The 19667-nt window shown below is 55.7% G+C and overlaps 1 protein-coding gene across 1 annotated transcript; it reads left to right on the top strand.

Annotated features, from left to right (window-relative positions):
• Window positions 1-91: 91 nt before the first annotated feature.
• On the top strand, window positions 92-2348 carry MRPL28 (mitochondrial ribosomal protein L28). The gene is made up of 5 exons (XM_082772277.1): window positions 92-434; window positions 511-663; window positions 832-966; window positions 1590-1676; window positions 1966-2348. The coding sequence occupies exons 1-5, from the start codon at window positions 144-146 to the stop codon at window positions 2041-2043; spliced, it is 744 nt and encodes a 247-aa protein (XP_082628403.1). The 5' UTR covers window positions 92-143; the 3' UTR covers window positions 2044-2348.
• Window positions 2349-19667: the final 17319 nt, after the last annotated feature.

Raw genomic sequence — 19667 nt, 5'->3', positions numbered from 1 at the left:
GGCTAAGAAGCGGGTTTGTGCACTTTGTGGGGGAGGAGACAGCGAAGCGGGCCGCTGCGTGTCCCTCGCCGGCCGCCGTTTGCAGCTCGGCTCCGACTGCCGGGGGGCGGCCCCTGGCGCTGCCGTGGGGGCTGGGGGCGGCCATGCCGCTGCACCGCTTCCCCCCGCGGCTGTGGCCGGCGCTGCGGCTCCGCCAGGGGCTGTGCTCGCGGCTGCCGGCGCACTGCCTGCGGGCGCTGCAGGAGGACGAGCCGCCCGCCGCCCCCGTGCACTGGCGGCCGCAGGGGGCTCGCTACCGCCGCGACCCGCGCAGCGGCGAGAGGCAGCGCCTGCAGGACGTGCCCGTGCTGCCCTTCCTGCCGCCCGCCGCGCACCGGGGGCTGTGGGGCGGCGAGGGATGGGTCCGAGGCTTCCGCTATGCCCGCAACGACAAGGTGAGGACGGTTCCCCCCTCCCCGTACCCCCCTGTGCCCGATGCCCCCGGCGCTGACCGGCCCCGGCCTTGGGCAGCTCTCCACCCGGCTGCCGAAGGTGTGGAAGCCGCAGCTGTTCGAGAGGCGCCTCTACAGCGAGATCCTGGACGCCACCCTCACCGTCACCGTCACCATGCGCACGCTCGACCTCATCGACCAGGCCTACGGCTTCGACTTCTACATCCTCAAGGCAAGGGCCTCAAGGCGTCAGGGGACGCCCGGGGAGCGTCGTCCCCTGTTACGGGTGTCCCGTGCGGTGTCTGGGTGATTTGATGGGGTTATCCACATGCTGGTAGGCTCCTGGCTTCTTGGCTTTGCCCGTGGGTGCACATTCATGCTGTCAGTTCTCTCTCGCCAGACCCCCAAAGCAGATCTGGGCTCGAAGCTGGGGATGGATTTGAAGCGAACGATGTTGCTGCGGCTTGCACGGAGAGATCCCAAACTGCATCCCGATGACCCAGCCAGAAGAGAGGCCATTTATGATAAGTACAAGGTGGGTGCCCGACCTGCTGCTTCTGCTCTGGGGTCCGCAGCAGTGTTCACTGGTGGTCTCGACTGATAACGTCTTGTTCACCCCCTTGCAGCACAGGCTACAGTTCATTCTCCTGTATCCAGGGTATGGGTATAAAAGACCTAAACATCATTTGCTAGGTTTTTCCTGTCTCTCTGTAGCTGCTGCTTTCCGTATTCATCAGTGAGGCAGACAAAGATCTGGGTTTCTGTAGTGAATCTACAACAAGCACTGTAAGAGCTGACACTACCAACAGCAGGGAGAATTTTTATCGATGCTGCAGTGAGGAGCCCTTATTGCCTGAGTGTGATTGTTTAATTTTATGTAGCTGATGGTGGTTGTCATCCGTGGCCTATGATCAGCCACAGAAGTGTTGGAAGGAGAGGCAGAGCAGCACACACAGTGCTGTACAGTTTGCAAAAGGGAAAAGGAGAAAGGTGAAGGGAGCTTTGCCAGAAATGAGATGAGCAAGGGGACAGTGCTTGAGGCTTGTCTGCAGTAGTGTTCCTGCTGGAGGAAAGGTGTTTGTGGGAGTGGGGTGAAGAGGGGACTTGCGTGTTCCTCACCTGGAGAGACTACAGCACCTGTTTCTCCTTTTGTCACAGGAATTCGTGATTCCAGAAGAGGAGGCTGAATGGGTTGGCTTGAGTTTAGAAGAAGCAATAGAAAAACAGAGGGTCCTAGAAAAAAAGGTGAGTTTCTGAGGCAGTGCTGTCCTGTGAGCACAGAGGTGTCTTAGCTGCATCATGCTGTGCATCTAGCTGATCTCAGTATCCTGAGCACTCATCACCGATGGAAGTAGTGCTCCAAAACCCCTGAGAAGCCACTTGAGCCCCGTTAAATCTGGGTGCCCAAAACAGTGCTGGGTTAAAGTGCTTTGTAATATCAGATCCTACCCCGTCTAGGCATTTCTGTTGCTTAGTGTGAGGCTTGCTGCTGCCCAGGTTCAGTCTAAATAGTTTAACCTCCATTTTCTTTCAGGACCCTGTCCCACTCTTCAAGGTGTACGCTGAAGAACTTGTCAACCAACTGAAAGAAAAGGCACTTCAGAAGCAATGAAGAAATCTTCAGCACAAAGTCCCAGCTACAGATGGAGCTGTGGGGTTCAGTGAGCCTTCTGCCTAAGCCACGCTTGTGTAGAAGAGGCCCCACAGTGAGCACACCCAGGGGCGTGTTGCAGTTACCAACATCTAACAAGCAGCCTAGTCTCAGTGAGGAATTGTGCCTGTTGGCTGAGGAAATTACTTCTGTCCTGTGGCCTCTGAAAAGCGTTCTTGTAAGACTGACCTGATGTGGTGGTTCTGCCCGTGCAGTACTTGACTGCATGTGATCCTGATCTAAAATTAAATATGCATTTTAAGGAATGTCAGTGGACTTTACTCTGATCCTCACTGGTCATTAGTGTTGCAGAGACCACAAGATGTAGTGGTGGTTTTTCTTAGATCAGTCCACAGCTCTCTTGTGCGGAGTAGAGATGATGGTGCCCCAAAAGCGTGACTCCAAACCACAATGAGAGAAACAAGCAGTGCTTGTTTGGCTTATTTTCCACTGAAATGTAAAACTACAGGGGAGCACAAATTCCCAATATTTGTTCTGTCTTGAAAATTAGGAGAGTGCTGCAGAGGGCATTGCTGGGTAGGCATAAAGCCTTCGTAGGGCTGGGAGTGAGGGAGATGGTTTGGGTGAATGTGACTGAAGTGTTTTGTGAAGATTTCTTTGCTGCTTTTGGAGACTGGGAATGGGTTGGAGCCCTCACAAGGGGTATCTGAGCCAGCAGCTGAGTGTGCCACAGCTGTGCAGCTGGTCAGGGGCTGCCATGCTGGGGCTGTGCTGACTCTAAATGGGAGTAGGGGACAAGTTGGGTGGTAAAAATGGGTGTTGCCAGCCTGGTTGCATGTCCCAGCTCTGGGGAGTCAAGGTTCCTAAGAGGAAACTTGCACAGAAGGTCACATTTGCCTAATTAATGATTTCTTGGCTAGGCCACCACAATGACATTTACTTATCTTCTCGCTCTTCTGCAACTGAACTGAGTGGGAAGCTGCTGCCCAGCTCCTCAGGGACCCTGACACTCTGCCCTCATTAGAGATAATTAGCTGGGACGAGTTCTTCATTGACAGCTCTGCTCATCATTAGGGCTAGCACAGCTCATGCATTTTAATGCAGCTCTAAGCAAAGCTCCAGACGGTGGCTCTGTCCCAGCTCCCCCTCCATAGCTGTGCTGGAACGTGACAGTTCTGTGCCTGCAGTGCTGCAGTTGGCCCATGCCTGGATCCTGGTGCCCTGTTGATGCCTTCAGTGCCTCACAGCTCCTCGGTGAGGGGGCTGTCTGGGGTGGCTGGAGAGATGGTGATCAGCCCCTCCTTTTGTGGGGCTGGATTTTAGTTATGTAAAATTATTTTCCAGTTCTGTGGTGCCCATACGCCTCAGGGGAGAGTTTTGGCCATATGTCCTCCCCAGCTGCAGTGCTGGTTTGCCTGTCCTTGAGCTACCTTTGCTCCTCAGTGCTTATCATGTCTGCTTGTTATGAAGGATTTGCAGTTTTAGGAAGGTTTGGTAGGTGATGAGGAAGCACAGGGGTGGTGGGAGATTTTGGCCAGATGTGGGGGAGAGTTCCTGTCCCATTAGGGCAGGGCTAACAGGCTCTGCAAAAGCGCAGTAGGAGCTCCAGGAGCTTCTCTGCAGAGGACGTGACTAATCCTGCCTTCTCTCCCTGACTTCTGATTCGGATCCTTCCATTCTCTCTTCCTTTCTTTGCTGTGAAACCCTCTCCTTGCTCCTTTCCCTATACCCATGCTTGATGTCACCTGGAGCTTCTCCCAAAGAACTTCTGTGTCCTTCTCCTGTGGCTGGGCCCATTATGGGAACATCTTCCATGTCTGCTTACTCTGGTTTGACTTCTGGAGGGAACAGCAGAGCTGCACCAACAGCAAAGCTCATCCTGGTGGGGGAGGCTGGGGCCACCATGCCCATGTGTTCAGCCAGGACTGAGGGTTAGAGGGTTACTGCAAATCAGCTTTGCTTTGGAGATAACGCTCCTGACATGAGGGAGGCTGGAAACTCATTGCTTGTGGACCAGGAATGGTGCTGCAGTTTCACAGAAAACAAGGTGAGTGCTTACACAGCTAGTCGTGCAGGGCTGGCTCGTCCTTCTGCTAGGCGAAGCAGGGAGCCCATGTCCATCTTTTGGGGTAGTCTGAGCAGCGACACTCCCAGTCAGGTCACCTTGAGGTGGAGGAATAGCTCAGAGCCTGACCACAGGTCCAAAAACTTGCTGGAGGTTAAGGCTGTGTTCCTCAACCAACTTACTTTCTTGGCCACTTAAATTCATGAATTAAACAGTATTTCACTTGTAAATTCCTAACAGACCCATCTGAACTCAAACAAGTAATATTTTGGGAGCATTAACAAAAACACCATACCCCTGCTTTTCACATGGGTGAAAAGGTGAGCCTGCATTTTCATTTACTCCAAAATGAGAGCCTTAAAGCCGCGTGGTGGTACTGCAGAGGGTATGACTTCTAGCGGTGCTGTGAATCATCATAAACCTGGCATCAGTGAACGCGAGAATTTAGCCCAAAAGTCATCCCCCATCCTATGGCATTTATCAAGAAAAGGAGAGATTTAGAAACTCCCTAGGCAATTCCAGAAAACACCTTTCAAATATTGCTGTTGTGTTTGCTTAGAAATCAACAGAACTGACTTTCCACCAGAAAGCTGAATGTGGGGGTCAAGATGGCCTGGAGGCAGCAGGGGATCAGATCACACCTTGCACTGCCCACAAGGGTTGCAGGGACCCTGGAGCTGGGCTGGTGCCAGCAGGACATAGGAAAAGGGCCCCATGGGCAGCAGCAAGGGAAACTCCGGTGGGGCAGAAGGAAAAATTCTTCCCCAAGAGGAGTAGAGGAGTGGTGCAGCTCTGAGACAGTCTGGAGAGCTGGCAGCATCTCCATCACTGGAGATTCTCAGAGCAGCACAAGGCCCTGAGCAACGTGCTCCGGCTTTGCAGACAACCCTGCTCAGAGCAGGAGGTTGGGCTGGAGACCTCCAGAGGTCCTTCCAACCTAATTTTTTCTGTGATTCAGTTCCTAGGAGCTAATCCACCTTGTGAAGCTCCCTGTAAAACAACCACCAGCTTGAAGAGGGGGGATCAGTAACAAACTGAAGAAAACCACCCAGCACCTACTGTTTGGGGAGGAGGAGCCTGGTTTGGGCAGCAGGAGAGCAAGTCAAATAACCCAGCTCGTTATCTGGCATATGAGCAGCCACCAGACTGCCTGAAACTCCTGCAGTCACAGGCTGTGCTCCCTCTTCCCCCCATCCATGCAAGGAAGAAGCTCCTGGGCAGAGCCACCGCCTCCAGGAGTGGCTGCAGGCGTGCTGGGCGGGATGGAGCCATCGGCCACACACAGGTTTGCTGGAGCCCTGGGCGGTGGCTGGTGGATGGGCTGGATCTTTGCGAGCAGAGCCCGAGCCCTGGGGATGCCTTTGGGCTGCCAGCCTGGAGCCCGTGCCCGGCAGAAGGCCCTGGCAGCTCTCCCCCTGTCACTGTTTTCCCCGTCCTGATGGTTTCTGACTTGCTGCTTGTCCTGGCCAGCAGCCCCAGCCCAGGAGGGAGTGTGACTCGTCACCTCGCAGCAGAGCTGGTGGCTCTCACAGGGCCATGCTCCACAGCCAAGATGTGTGTCTGGAGGGGCAGACTCAGGATCCTGGGTGTAGAGGGGAGCAGTCCTGTGGGTGAGCTTAGTTTTTACAGTAAGGGGCTGCAATAAACAAAAAGCTGTCGCATCTACATATGCAGAGCGCATTAACTGCTGAGAGCATCCACTCCTCCCCACGTTCCTACCACGGGCTCTTCTGCTCCCTGTTTCCCACCACAACCTCTCTGACCTCCGTGGGCTGAGCTGGGTGGAGGGTGCAGGGTGGGTACGTGGGGTGCCTCCATCCACATCTCCCCCTGCACGCAGTGGGCCCGCGTCGAGGGGCTGCAGGGGCGTGAGGGGCAGCCTGTGCCTGCCGGGGACTGACCGTGGGCTCTTTTCCCTGCGAGCGCCATTCCGCCTGCAGTCCTTGCATCCATTTACTGGGCGGCTGTCGCCATGGTAACGCTTAAAATGGTGCTGTTTTGGTCCAGCTAGAACGCTCTGACAAGGGCAGGAAATGGGAGTCCATTTCGTGGTGCTGCGCCCTCACCCCACGCCTCGGGGCCGCCCAGTGCTGCGCTGCTTCACGGCCATCGCCGGATGGTTTGGATGGCTCACTCCTCGCTGTGAGGACAGCGCTCTGCTGTACAGAGCTGGATTTCCAAGGCAGTTGGATTTCTTTGAGGACCTTTGTCGTGGCACCCTCCTTCCCAAATGTGTGCTGGGCCCCGGGCAGCCCTTCCCATCTGGGACTCCCCGGCCTGGCAGGGAGCAGAGGGAGCGGAGCCATGTGTCCTTCCTGTATGAACCATTCGGCCCTGCCCCACAGCAGATTTACAGGTTTTCCTCCTTGGTAGATTTTTCTCTGTTGCCAGTGAATGGAAATGCACTTTGATTTAAGTACTCTGTCCTGAAGATTTGGAAAAGACATACTGATTATCTTTTTTTTTTTTTTTTTTTTTTTTTTTTTTTGTGGCTTTATTAATGTCTTTTATCCCTCTTTATCCAGGAACAGAACAAAGCTACCACATGCATTTCTTTTATTTTTACGGTGAAGAACTTCTCTTTTTCTTGGCTGGATTTCCCAAGGTGTCTTTATTTTTCCCATGTCTGCTTGCAGCCCTTCAGATTCCTCCCATCAGCAGCCTGATTCTCCTCACGGAGTGACCGCAGTGCTGGCCGTGCCATCAGCCTGCACCCAGAGCCATGGACCCAGGCACAATCCCCGCCAGGATGGACACTGATGATCTTATCTAGCTCCTGGTACAGGCTCTCCCTGCAGCTCTGGCCCTGCTTGCCCCTTCCTCTGCTGAGCTGTGCTACAGAAAGAGCAAGGTTACCTCGTGTTTTCCTGCACAAGAGCTTGCCGGCTGTCTGGAGCAGTGGAGCGCGGCCATGCAGAGCTCTGCGGAGCCGGGAGGCCTTCCTGCTGGGGTGAGGCAGGCTTGCTGTTGTGCATGGGGAAAGCCAGGCTCCCCAGTCTCAGCTCTTGAAAGAAGTCAGTATTTTGTGGCTCTGTGGGAGCTTCCAAAGCCGGGTCTCGTTGCTGGGCCACAGCCTGAGCCACTGGATACAAGCCCTGAGAGCAGATAAATGCAGGAAGGACTGGCAGGTGGAGCCTCTGCCTCCTGCCTTTAATTAGTCACATTTTGATGCACAAGCAATTTTAAAACAGATTTTCAAAGGTTGCCTTTCAAGTCTGCCTGGTTTTAAGAGCAGCAAAGGAAGCTGGCTAGTGCAGCAGCACCTTTGCACCAGCCACCTGGGCCCGGGTGCCTGGATGCACCCCCCTTGGCACGTGGCCTGGGGTCTCCCTGTAAGTCCTGGGCCCCCCCAGCTGTGCCTAGACCCCTGCTGCCTCTGGCTGCCTGGGTTCAGCACCACGATGGGACCTGGTGTGGCATTGCCAGCAGCTCCTGAGCTTCCTACTGAGGTGCTAGAAAGATGTGGTCCTGTCACCCACCACGGGATATTGTTTTCTGCATGATCTGCTGCAGCAAACAGAGAATTAGGGCCTACTGAGAGCTATGGGGAAGGTATATTGCATGTTTGGAGGGGCAGCCTTCTGCAGTGGTGTATGAGGGAAGAAGGACGGGGCTGGCAGAGGGGCTGGGGGGTACCTCCCGCAGGGGCAGACCTGGGCATGTGATGGGAGGAGGGCAGCGAGCAGGGCCGGTGGATGGGTGAGTGCAGACAAAACCCGAGCAGCTCCTGCGGCTGGGATCCGGGGAGTTTCCATGGGAACCGACAGAGGATGCTCAGAGGGCAGCAGCAGCTCTGCCGGCCTCGCTTGCTGGCCCTGGCGCGTGCGCCTCGGCATCGAGCACAGCTGGAGGGTTCCCTTCAGAGGGTGCAAGGGCTGGGCAAAGGGGTCCTGCAGGGCTCCCAAAACCACCCAGAGCCAGAGGAGGCCAGCTCATTTCCCAAGGCCACGCAGCGAGTGGGTGTCCAGCGGGGGCTGTAACGCTGTCTGTGGGGTGGCTGCACACCACTTGGCTCGCTGCTTGCTTCCCCTTGGCTTTTCTGGGGCCGAGCCGCCTGCTTAAGTGCTGGCTGAACCAGGGCCAGCCACGTTCTGCGGGCAGCTGCCTGGCGTGTTTGTTTAAGCCAAGCCTTCCCGGCTGTACCAACAGCCGCCTGTTTATCCGCACGTGGGTGGCGAGAGCCCTGACGTCAATGCCTCCCTTTTATCTCCCCCGCAGCCAGCTGAGCTCCCCAGGAGGAGGAGGACCGTTTGCCTGGCTCGCCAGGCACCGGGATGAGCTGCCGGGAGCAGTGCCGGCATGGCTGCATGCGGTGCCTGCTCTGCAGGGCAGCGCTCCCCGCCCTGCCCTCCTCACTGACTTTTGCCCTTCTCCTGTGCCACCGCAGCAGGTCTGCTTGGCCTGGTTGGTCTCTTTTGGGGTGCTTCTCCAGGGATTTGTTCTCAGGGGGGCTGTCAACAGCCTGGGGGCTGTTTAGAAATAGTACACATTGCTCATTAGCATTGTTCATCCTTTTTGCCGTGCTCCTGGGAAGCACATCTTGCTCAGTTCTGCATGTCTGTAGCAAAACTGGAAAAGCTCTCTGAGTTTGGCTGAGGAGGAGGCCAGGAAAGGCCATCTCCAGGTTGGCACTACCGCTTGAGCCCACTTTTCTGAGGACTCCTTGCCCCTCTTGTTGGGTACCCCACAATACCCAGGCACCAGCAAGCTCCTTGGCTTGGGGCCACGGTCTGCTCTGCACATGCCGTCCTGAACCCACTCCACTCAGGTAGTTGTGGTGGCAGCATGACAGTGCTGGGGGGCGAGAGGTGGCACAGGAACAGGTCTGGGAGCTGGGGATGTCCCAATGGCACTCACTGCATGCCAGCCTCAGCTGCCAGTCATGGCCCCTCTGTCTGAGCCCAGGAGATGCTGCCTGGGGCAGCTGGAGACATGGCAGTGTCTCTGTCCTGAGGTTGCTGATGGGTCTGGTGTATTTGTGTTTGCAGGTACAGCCACAATCCTGCCTTCCCACACTGGGCAGCTGCCCTGCTCCATGCTCTGGTGTGGACTACCCCTAGATGAGATCACGTTTGGTGGCTTCAACCACACTTACACCCTTCCCTCATATCTGTTGTGGTCTTCTGGCCTTCCCTTCTGTTTGCTTTTTTGACCACTCCTGAGCACAAGGCAGACATTTTCACTGGGCTGCTTGTTGTAACACCAGCCGTGGCTCACAGCTGGATGGAAACACTCCACTCAGGAAGGAATTTCATCAGCCACCTTATTGCCTAGGGCCTCGAATGGTCTCTCTGCGGTTCCTTGCAGCTGGACCCAGCCCCAGCCCTGAGTCTCTTACATTTACAGCGAGCTCCAGGGCACTGTACAGCTTCCACAAGGTTGTAGATGACCCAAGTCCCACCCCAGGTGCCGCGCACTCCCCAGCCACCTCCCCACCACAAGAAATGCTCCCCTCCTGCACCGAGCCCTGCCACTTGTCACTGCCCCTCCACCCCTAAGCTGCTCCATTCCCTGGAGGCCTTTGGTGACAGCCCTGTCACCAGCCTTTTGCAAGCCCAGCACAGCTGTACCATATGTACCACCCTTCCCAATGTTGCTGCTGGCACCTTCAAAGTTGGCTGCTCTTAAGAGACAGGACTTCCCTTTACGAGTAATCTGCTTTTTTCCCCAGGTGGATAGTATTTAGGGAATATGTACTCAGGTGCCCACAAATTCTATTTCCAGTTGCACTTCTGCTAACCTGCAGGTACAAATGTCCGACTTGGTGGCCTGAGGTTTCCTAGATCTCCCTGCAACAGGTTAAAGGGAAAACTGGTGTCACATCCACCAGGTGGTTCCAGGCAGCAGGTACATCAGGCTGCCTGAGGATCACCTGTTTCATCCTCCACTCCCTGCAGAAGCAGGGGAGATGCCCTGGCACCATGACTCCTTGCTGCTCTGCTCTCAGCTGGCTCTGCATGTCGTGGTGGGTTTTCTCTCTGCTGTGCTTCCCACCATGAAGTTGGGAACCCCCCAGCTCCTCCTGCAGCAAGCACCGAAGTGAGGACTCCAGGCAGCAAAACCCCAGTCCTCCTCCAGCAACCCCCCTGATGGACTCCTTCAAAGAGGGAATTGCCAGATGAGCTTGGTTCTTTTTCCTTTCTCTCAAGATACTTTTCTGAGTTCCCTTTTTCCCCCTGCTGTTTCATGTGTTTAAATTTAATCTCTCCTGGATCCTCATTTAATAAACACACAGTGCACCAGAGGAACCCAGATGAAGCTCTCTAGCACACGCTGGGAGCCACAAAGTCTTGCTTTTTGGGCAGCTCTATGCAAGGTCTATGCTCACCACCATCATGGGCAGGCTGTGTCCCAACATGCGATGGGCACGGGCGCTGGGGAGGGAGCGGGGCTGACTGCGGGGCAGCGTGGTATGAACTGGCTCTGCCCACTGGGGCCAGCCTGGCACACAAACTGAGCCCACCCCATGGCAGGGGCTGCCAGCTCAGAGGGAAATGCAGGGAGCTCCTTCCTGCCTGGATCTTACCTCCACATGCAGAGAAGCCAGTTCTAAGTGTGTTGTGCCTGTGCACAGCCAGGAACAGGGAAATCCCGGCGACGTGCAGGAGGCTGAGCAGGACGATTCCTTGTCCTTACACAGCAGCCATGCTCTGGTTATGCTTTTGGTTGCAGTGTGGACAGCACAGGCAGTTATGCTTTGTTTTTTTACCATCCCTGCTGTGCAACACACAATGATCTCTGCACAGCTGCCCCGGCTGCAGTCCCGCTGCATGGCTCCTCACCACGGAGGGTGCCACAGGGCTGGGCGGGCTCTCACTGGAGGTCCCCTTGTTCACAAGGTCTCTCCCACTCTTAGATCCCCCCTAAGACCTTTTAATTCTGTTTTCCTGGAGCTGCTGGTCAGCCGCCAGCAATCACTGATGCAGACAGAAGGATGCTGCGAGTCCCAGGCAGGTGTCCCAGCTGATGAGGTTGAACCAGGTGCTGGTTTGCTGTTCTTTGGCTGAAGCATCTGTCCCTGACCACAGGGACGGGCCCAGAGCCATGCTCTTGCTTGCATCCCACCCACAGGTACCTCTTAGGACATCACCTGTGGGACTTGCCCAGCCACAAGCATAAAATCCTGCTCCCCTGCCCTATGGGCCATGTGGTCCGCATTCACCGGTCTGGCAACAAGGCTCCTCTGCAGCTAATTGCCTCATGAATTGTTCTGTCCATCATCATTAACCACCCTCCAGGAGTAATGAGGACCTCTGTGCCCTACACAAGGCCCGAATGGTGCTCTGTGTGAAGACAGTGGGGCCCAGGCAGGCACCCTGGCAGCGAGATGGCGGAGCCGGGCCAGGAGCAGAGTTAGGAGCTGCTTCACTTCGGCCAGTGCCGACCTCGGGTCCTGCGGAGCTGGCAGCACCGCCACTGGGCCAGGGAACGGTGTCGGCACCCCAGCCACTCCCACAGCCCCAAATCCAGCCTTGTTCCTGCTCCCCAGGGCTCCCTGCGGCTTTCCCACCCAGCTGGGAGCCATGCGGAGGGTTGGCTGGTGTCTGGGCAGAAACCCAGCACGGCGTGGACATGAATTGCTAATACACCCGCAGCAGCAATGGGGAAGGAGGCGGGGGCTGCAGGGGAAGCGTTTGGCCCCATCTTCTCTCTCCAGAGGAACTGATGTGAAACCCACATGAAAGGCAAAAGCAGTCACTGGCAGCCTCACGGCAAGACCCTGTGGTGGCCAAACCCTCCTCCTGGCCCCTCGTGGCCGTAGGGTGCCATGTGTCCCCCCCAGAGCAGCTTCTTGGTGGCCAGGGCTGGGTGATGGTGCCGGGAAGCCCTGGCATCGAGGCATTGTGCAACCAAGCAGCTGTGGTGGGAGCAGCCAGCAGGGAAAGGCTGCCCGGGGGGGCAGCAGCCGCTTCCTACAACAGCGTTCAAAGAGTTTTGCTTAAGTGTTGCTGCTCTTTAGGGCTTCTTCCCCTCACCACCCCCCCAAAAAAAAAAAAAAAAAAAAAAAAAGGAGAAAAGGAAGATAAATCTTTCCATGCAGGATGAAAGCGGCCTGTCTTGACTATTTACCCAGCAATTATAAGTAAATCGGTGGTGCCTAAAGGGGCTGGTTGCCATAGTTACAATAGGATTGGAAGGACCATCATTTGGTCCTGGCCGCAGCCAATCAGGCTGAGAAGCCAAAGCTGCAATATAAAGTAAAGATTCCCATCTTCCAGCCACACAGTTGCCAAGAAAGGGAAATAGGTTCAAGAGTCTTGGAAAGTGCTCCGGACAGCAAGCAGGGCGGCTGCTCCCGTCATGGCGGACTGCGAAAACCCAGCCGGCGCGCGACGCAGCGGGGCAGGCAGGTGAGAAATCCCAACTCTCCCCATCTCTCCGGTCATTGTTCTCCTTCGCCACGGCCCCCTCCGCCACCCCACCCCACCCGCGGCCACCACCGACCCCCTCGCCCCAGCCCCAAAACCCACAATGAAACCCCCTTCGGGCAAGAGACAAAGAGATCCGTGCGGAAAAACGCTCCACCATTCTCCCCAAATTGTTATCGTAGGCCTTTCAAATCAAATTTCGCAAAGCAGCTTCATCAAAGGCCCCCAGCTGGGAGACGCAAGCCCCATATTCCTGCCGCCCACACGGCCCCCCCAGGTCTTGGATGGTGCGACAATCGCACACAAAGTCAGCGCGGCTTGAGAAGTGTGTTTGCAAAAAAAAAAAAAAAAAAAAAAGGGGGGGTGGAAAAAAAAAAAGAAAAAAGCAAGCGAGAAAGAGCGGTGCCTAAATTGATCATAGTCTCCAAATCTCATTACTCGAGACTTCTGAGGACGGATATTTCCAAAGGCTGCTATTAAAGACTTGTAAATGGAGCCCCTTTATGAGATCAAAGCCCAAGGGCCGGGACACAGGGGTGTGCGGTTGCTGCTGTGGTGGCTAGCGGAGGGGGCGAGTGGTGGAGAGCCGCAGGATGGTGGGGGGAGTGTTCCTCCCCTGCTGCTGCTGCCCTCCATGTTTCCAGTGTCGCTGCTGCCGCTGCGTGACCCATCTTGCAATGGATACTGCAAACGTGATGTCAGGCAGGGACGGCGGGGAGAGCCGAACGCCGCCCCGGCTCCGAACGGCTGAAACGGAGATGAGCGAACTCCGCCGGCTCGCGGCACCAAGCTGGGGACACAGAGAGAGAGTTCGGAAACTCAAGCAGCTCCCTTCCAAAATTCATTATTAAAAAATGAGCTTATTCCAGGCGGGACCTCTCAGGACACCTTGAATTGCAGATCAGCTCACGGCACTGGTCAGCGGGCTGAGCAAGGCTTTCCTAGCGGTTGAGTCCACTTGGTTGGGTCTCTTTTTCCTCCCGAACTTGCGGCATCTCAAAGCCTTGCTGGCCATGAGCAGAAGGGCCGAGAACAAAGGGAGGTGGACAGAAGTTGCACTACTTTCCCTTCCTGCTGCCTCCCTTCAAATACGGGCTTATTTCTGTTGTTGGTAACAAATTCAGCTCTAGGCAGGATTCCCACCACCAGCAAACAGGCGCCCCATCATATTCATGGAAAGCAAACTCACAGATGGTAAAATAACAGAGTCGTGTAGGTTTCAAAGAGACCTTCTATGTCAATTGTTATATTATTAGGTAAACTCTAAGAAGAAAATCTTTTAATCCACTGTGGCTAATCCAGTCCACTTTTGTTGGCCAGGACATATTCAGCATCAACAAAAGGCTCTGGCCGACGGACACCGGCATACATAATGTATTTATAACTCTGGGAGCTGGCTCGGCAGCTCCCAGAAAGAGACACTTCTTGGGCCAGCAGCAGGGGCCGGAGCAGAGGATTTGCCCGACTTCTATCAGTTTTATTTTCATTTCAAAGAACCCGACTGATATTTGCACTGCGCAGTTTACCAGGCAAAGCACAAAGAGGGCAGGGATGTTCCCAGCTCCGGCTGGCCCCACAGCCCCCGGACTCACTGGGATGCAGCTGGGACCCTGCTGGGACCCGAGCCCCTTGCCTCCCTCCGGGTCTGAGGCAGTGTGAGGACATGGGAGGGCCTGGGTGCTGGGAAATCCACTGGGCAGGGAGTGTGGGGCTGAGAGCTCCCAGCACCGCCAGCACTTGGGGCTGGGGCAGGGGTGTGCGGGAAAGCGAGCACCATGCCCGCCAGGAGGAGGCACAGGCAGGTTTTCAGGCTCCCACCCAGCCTTTCTTGGCTGCTGACTGCCTTGTGCTGACAGCAGAAAGGGCTACAAGGGTCAATTTGCCCCAGGCCTGGTGTTGGAGTGACTGCTCCCATGGGGAAGGCTCCGGGAGCAGAGCGGCTACCAGGAGGTGTTGGCTGTGCACAGGGTGACTCCCCCCCAAAACAGCCATTCCGGGCCCCTAGGATTTATACAGGTTTCGCATGGAAGACGTCTTTGCTCTGGGGTGGGAGGAATCACCTTCCTGCAAGGGCATGGGATGGATATTAACGACGTGGGAAAAGAAATGCCCAGCACTGCGGATATTGTGCAGAGCCTCCGAGGATGTGAGGTGCATGGACAGACATCGTCATCCTTGGCACGCTGCCACAGGAAGATGCTGAGCCCAAAGTCTGCAAGATTTGGTACTGCATATCCACCATCACGTTTTCTCATGCTTCTGCCAATTGCGACTACAAAGGATGAGGCTGAAATACAATATGAGGCCCGATTCACTCGTGTTTGCCTGCCCTGGGCTCTCCTGTCTTCTGCAGCACCTGAGGCTGGTCACTGCCACCAGTCCGTCTAGTCAAAAAAGTGAAGATGTAGGGCATCAGACTGCTGTCTGCTCCCACCATGGGAGAAGAGCTGGATCAGCTGAAGGACATGGCTGGCTCAAACACAAAGAGTGTGAAATGTCTGCAGATAGGCTGGAAACTGGAATGTAGCCCTGGCCCTGAAGAGCAGGAGGGACCGGAGTAGCCTCTGTGTCCTGATGGGGGCAGGAGCCAAAGGCTGGGAAGCAGCACTGCGTTGTGGAGAACAGTCCAAGGCCTGGCGCCTGCAGGAAAGTGGACACGGAAAGTCACGAGGCCCCTGCCCAGCCCAGCACCTCTGCCAAGTGGTTCCTGCTTTCTCCACCCTAAGGACAGAGCAGGCTGTGTGAAGCTCACAGCCACTAACGCTGGTCTCTCCCTGCTCCCAGCCTTCACATCCTAGGGACGCCTTGAGACTCAGGCTGCTGTTCCCTCAGCAGCTCCTGAGCCCCAGGTTCCCCTTCTCCAGGTCTGCTGTAATGAAGCCGGCATGATTTGTTGGGTGGCAGTTTCCCAGCAGCGTTCAGACCGCTGTGGTTCACCTGCCTGCCACGGCATGGGAAGGGGAGAGGATTTTAGGAGTGGAACAGTGTGGTATTTCACACAGGATAAAGGACACTAAATGGTGAACACAGGTGGAAAGGGGCCACAGAAATGCTGGCAGAAGCAGGCCAGGGGAGCCTCATATCCGATATCCAGTGGTAGGGCAGTTTTGCCTGTGCCTTGGAGCAAGTCTTGGACCCCTCCTAAGACAGAAATCTCCCACTTCTCTGTGTTTCCTCTCAGTGAACTATACAGTGAATTATTCTCCAAGTCTTTTTTTCCTGTTCTGCATCACAACAGCTCTGATACCCTCCACTTTTATTGCTCGGTGCCAGAAACACCCGGCCATGCGCCATGCCTCAACCCATCAAGCAGCCGCCTGCAGACCTTTGCCTGCTCCCGTAAATGAAGAGGTGACACTTGTTAAGCAGCCCAGCTCGTCAGCTGCAGCTCAGCACAGAGGCAGACGAACCCAGTCTCACATCTGGGCTGGGTTCAGCCTCTCAGCTCGTCTGGTTAGGACCCCCCCAGCCCAGACCCAACCTGCTCCCCTCAGTGTGGCACATCCTGCCTGCCAGCAGGCAGCCCCTGGGGTGCCCGTTACCAGCAATTAGCTGCAAATGGCTCCCCAGCCCAGATGCTGGCTTGCCCGAGCACTCAGAGCGGACACTTCTCCAGGGCACAGCGGCTCCCAGGAGCATCTGTGTCATCTAATGAAGGTCCTCAGGTTCACTGTGCTCCCAGCTCCTGCTGCACAACTCTGCCTGGCCTCCCTGGGGGCCAGAGCAAATGGCACCTTCTCCATCAGCTCCTGCCACCTGGCCAGAGCTGCAGCAACATCCCATGCAAATCCAAACTCAGTCTGCCCTGTCTGAGAGGTGTGAAGCAGCAAGGAAAACCACTCCACAGGAGAAACAAGAGGTGGCTGCCCTTGTTTGCAGCCTCATCCTGCTCCCACAGAGGGCAGCCCTTTGGCAAAGGCTTTCCAGGCTGCAGGGCTGGGAGGTCTTAATGCTGCCCAGGTTTGGGATCTCCCCAGCTGGCCCTCTGGGGCAGAGCAGCCTAATGAGCAGAGCTCATTAGAGGGCAGATGAACCACCTGGGAGCTCTGCTGAAAACTGAGCACTGCCTGCAGGAAGGGGCAGTGTGGATGTGGCTGTGGAGCTGCAGCTTACAGGAGCTGCTTGAAAGGGAACCAGGACCCAAGCTCTGGTGCACCAGAGCCACCAGTGCTTGCTCCAGGGAGCTAGATTTGGAGATCGTGCTCCAGGAGTGGGGTGATGGACCTCTCCACAGGCATTCATCTCAGCAGTCATGTGGGGGCTGTGGTGCTTTACCTCTGCCAGGGCATCTCTTGAGGCAGGTGATACACGATGTGGCTGCACAGCTGAGCCAAGTACAACAGGGAAGTGTCAGACCTGCAAGGGGCAGCACAGATCAACCCCTGCCAAGCTGCTGTGCTGGAGACACCACCTGGGGTGCTGCTTGGGGGCTGAGGAAGCCAAAACATGTTTGTGACAAACTTCTGAGTGCTCCCCTCATGCATGGTGAGGATGAGAGTTTTGAATTTTCCTTCCTTCTTTCAAGAACGGGACAAGTTCGCTGGCATCTTGCCACTGCCATTGCACCCTGATGCCCTGGAGTGACCTCGCCACCATCGCCTGGTGGGCTGATGGCATCAGCAGGGGCACAAGTGGCACTGCTCGGCCCCGGATAGTCATTGCCAATGGATTGAGGAGCAGAGAAATGGAAATATGCAAAATAGTTGACTTATTTTGGCAATTCTGCAGGGAACCAGTGGCCCCACACCACCCAGCATGGAAACACGCAGTCAGCTGTGGCTTTGGGCAGGCACCCCTCCAGCAGGAGCCGTCCTCCTCCACCACACAGTTCTTCTGCTCAGGGGTCCCAGGTCAATGCTCTCTGGGTTTTCTTTCCACCAAAGAGTGCTTTGTGAGAGATGACTTAGCTCAGTGCAACCGGGGCCTCAAACTGGCTGCTGATGTGGAGCACTGTGGTGCTCCCAGAAGATGCACTTACTTGGATGTGAGTGAGCAGGTGCTCCTGGACTGCACCACTGCCAACATCATTAAACGCTAGAAAAGAAGATAACAGAGGGCAAACACAGAATGGGCTGAGCCTACTGGGAGGGAGTAGGGCTTGGGCTCAACTTTAAGCACTCACCTCTGGAGAAAATGCCATGGGGTTTCCATCAGCAGCACCCAATGTGACCACAAGGATCCGTTGCCTCAGCCTGGGTCTGGCTGTGTTAAACCTGAGCAAACCAGCTACAATTTCAGCTGTCATGGTAATTTCATGGGCTGGAAGCTCTCCTGGAAGAAGACAAGGCCAAATTGAGACTTGAACTGCATGTGTCATGAACACTGACAGTGTGCACAGGTAAAATGATTCCCAGAGCTTGTTCTGGGTGCACAAGTGTTTCTCAGATTTCCTCACAAGCCTCCCAAATCCATCAAAGCTGACCATAAACCCACAGGCCACTAGCTGGACTCCCAATAAATCCAAACTGCATGATAAGTTCATTGACTGTCTTCCACATCTCTGAGAAGAACCTCATCAAAGCAGATGCACTATCAGCAGGCCTCATCTCAGAGAGAGGCGAGAACTGGGAAACCTGCAGCATGCAACCAACTTGCAATAGTTTGGTCAACAACTACAGACCAGATGTGGGTTAAAACACGGCCAGCAGATGTTACTTATTGAAAAACTTTTTGCTAGCTTGCTGGGAAGAGCAGGAGAGCTGACCCTCCAGGATGGGTGAGCCAGGAGTATGGGGACAAGCACTTGCTCTCCAGGATGGACTGCTGATAGGGATCATATCAAAATATTCAGGTTGAACATCTGTAAAGGCTGTGTGACAGACATCAAGGCATCACAGAGTGCTGAGCTTGCTTTTTCAGTGAGGTTAGTGACCACATCTAAGCCTGAAGATCTTGCCCAGTATTGCAAAACAGATCTGCAGCAGTGGAGCAACCAATATTTCCAGCAGTGCTTTTGACATCAGCCTTTCCTTACCTCCAAGTAGGCCAGCTGGTTGGGATCATTAACGGATGGATGAAGGAGATATGCCTCTCCTGCCAGGATCAAACATGTTGGCTTAACACAGGTTGCTCTGGGGCAGCCCTGGCAGCAGGCTTCATCTCTCACCGTAGACATCAACGATGTGAGAGCCACAACCCAGCTGCCAGATGGTCCCTGCTTTCCCCCCTGTGGATAGTGACCACTGTGCCCCCACCTCGTCCCACCCCTTGTGGAGGCAGACAGCAGCCGCAGACCGGGAGCAGCAGACACAGAGGGAAAGCAAACGATGCCCTGGAGCAGGTAGGTGAGCCCCAGGGGCACAGTGAGGCCTGGGGACCAGGGACAGGAATGGCCCCACCACCACCAGTGCTCCCTCTTGCCTGGTCTCTGCAATGTGGGACCAATAACTGCTGTACCAGTATCCACTCCAGAGCTGGGACAGATGCCATGAGATACCCAGGGATTCCTGGGATGCCCAACCTCCCCAGCCAGCCCCAGGGCAGGGTTTGGGGAAGGTAGGCTTATTTGGCTCCCCGGTATCCTTGGCCTCAAAATTGTGAGCAAATAGGCTCTATGCCTTGGCTACCATCTTTGTAGGACACACTTTTTGGGGGGAAGTAGGGTACCCAAATCACCTGGCTCCCATTTTGAGGTGGGAGGAAGAGCGGAACCCACTCCAGTCACCTCCATCTCATGGAGGGCCGAGAGATGAAGCCCATCCTTTGGGGCCATGGCATTGCGGCACCCTCCTGCCAGCAGGGACCGGAGGGTGTCACCGGCTGCCTTGCAGCATCTCCTGGGCAGGGTGGTCCCAGAGGCATCTCCCTGTGTGTCCGGGGGCCGCATCCAGGCAGCTGTGCTCACGGAGAGACCAGAGCACGTCCTCTCCCATTGACCATCGCCACGTGTCACCCCCAGGGCTTGCTGGGGACAAGCTGACATCTCTTCTCTTTGCAGAGTGGTGCTGCAGGGACACGCGTGGATGGCGTCCCACCCTTGGCCAGCCGCGAGGAGCAACGAGCCTGGCAGCACGGAGCGCAGAGAGGCAGGCGTGGGGGGCACAGGCCATGGGACCCCAAAGGTGGGTGCAGGAAGGCGCGTCGGGCCGGGCCGTCACCCAGGGTTGCCCACCTTTACTAGCTGATGATGAAAAGCAGGGGACATTGGGGACACTGGCTGAGTGTGCCTGTGGTGGGCTTCCCAGCGGCAT

This window comes from Aythya marila, assembly GCF_965140915.1.
Source record: "Aythya marila genome assembly, chromosome: 15".
NCBI classification, from domain to species: Eukaryota; Metazoa; Chordata; class Aves; order Anseriformes; family Anatidae; genus Aythya; species Aythya marila.
This window is presented reverse-complemented; position numbering and strand designations above follow the sequence as displayed.

What these genes read in the sequence shown, in the direction of transcription:
- MRPL28 (XM_082772277.1), top strand. Translation starts at nt 144, where the DNA reads ATGCCGCTGCACCGCTTCCCCCCGCGGCTGTGGCCGGCGCTGCGGCTC. An exon ending in TCGACTTCTACATCCTCAAG is followed by an intron (nt 664 to 831) that starts GCAAGGGCCTCA and finishes CTCTCTCGCCAG; the next exon opens with ACCCCCAAAGCAGATCTGGG. An exon ending in AGAGGGTCCTAGAAAAAAAG is followed by an intron (nt 1,677 to 1,965) that starts GTGAGTTTCTGA and finishes ATTTTCTTTCAG; the next exon opens with GACCCTGTCCCACTCTTCAA.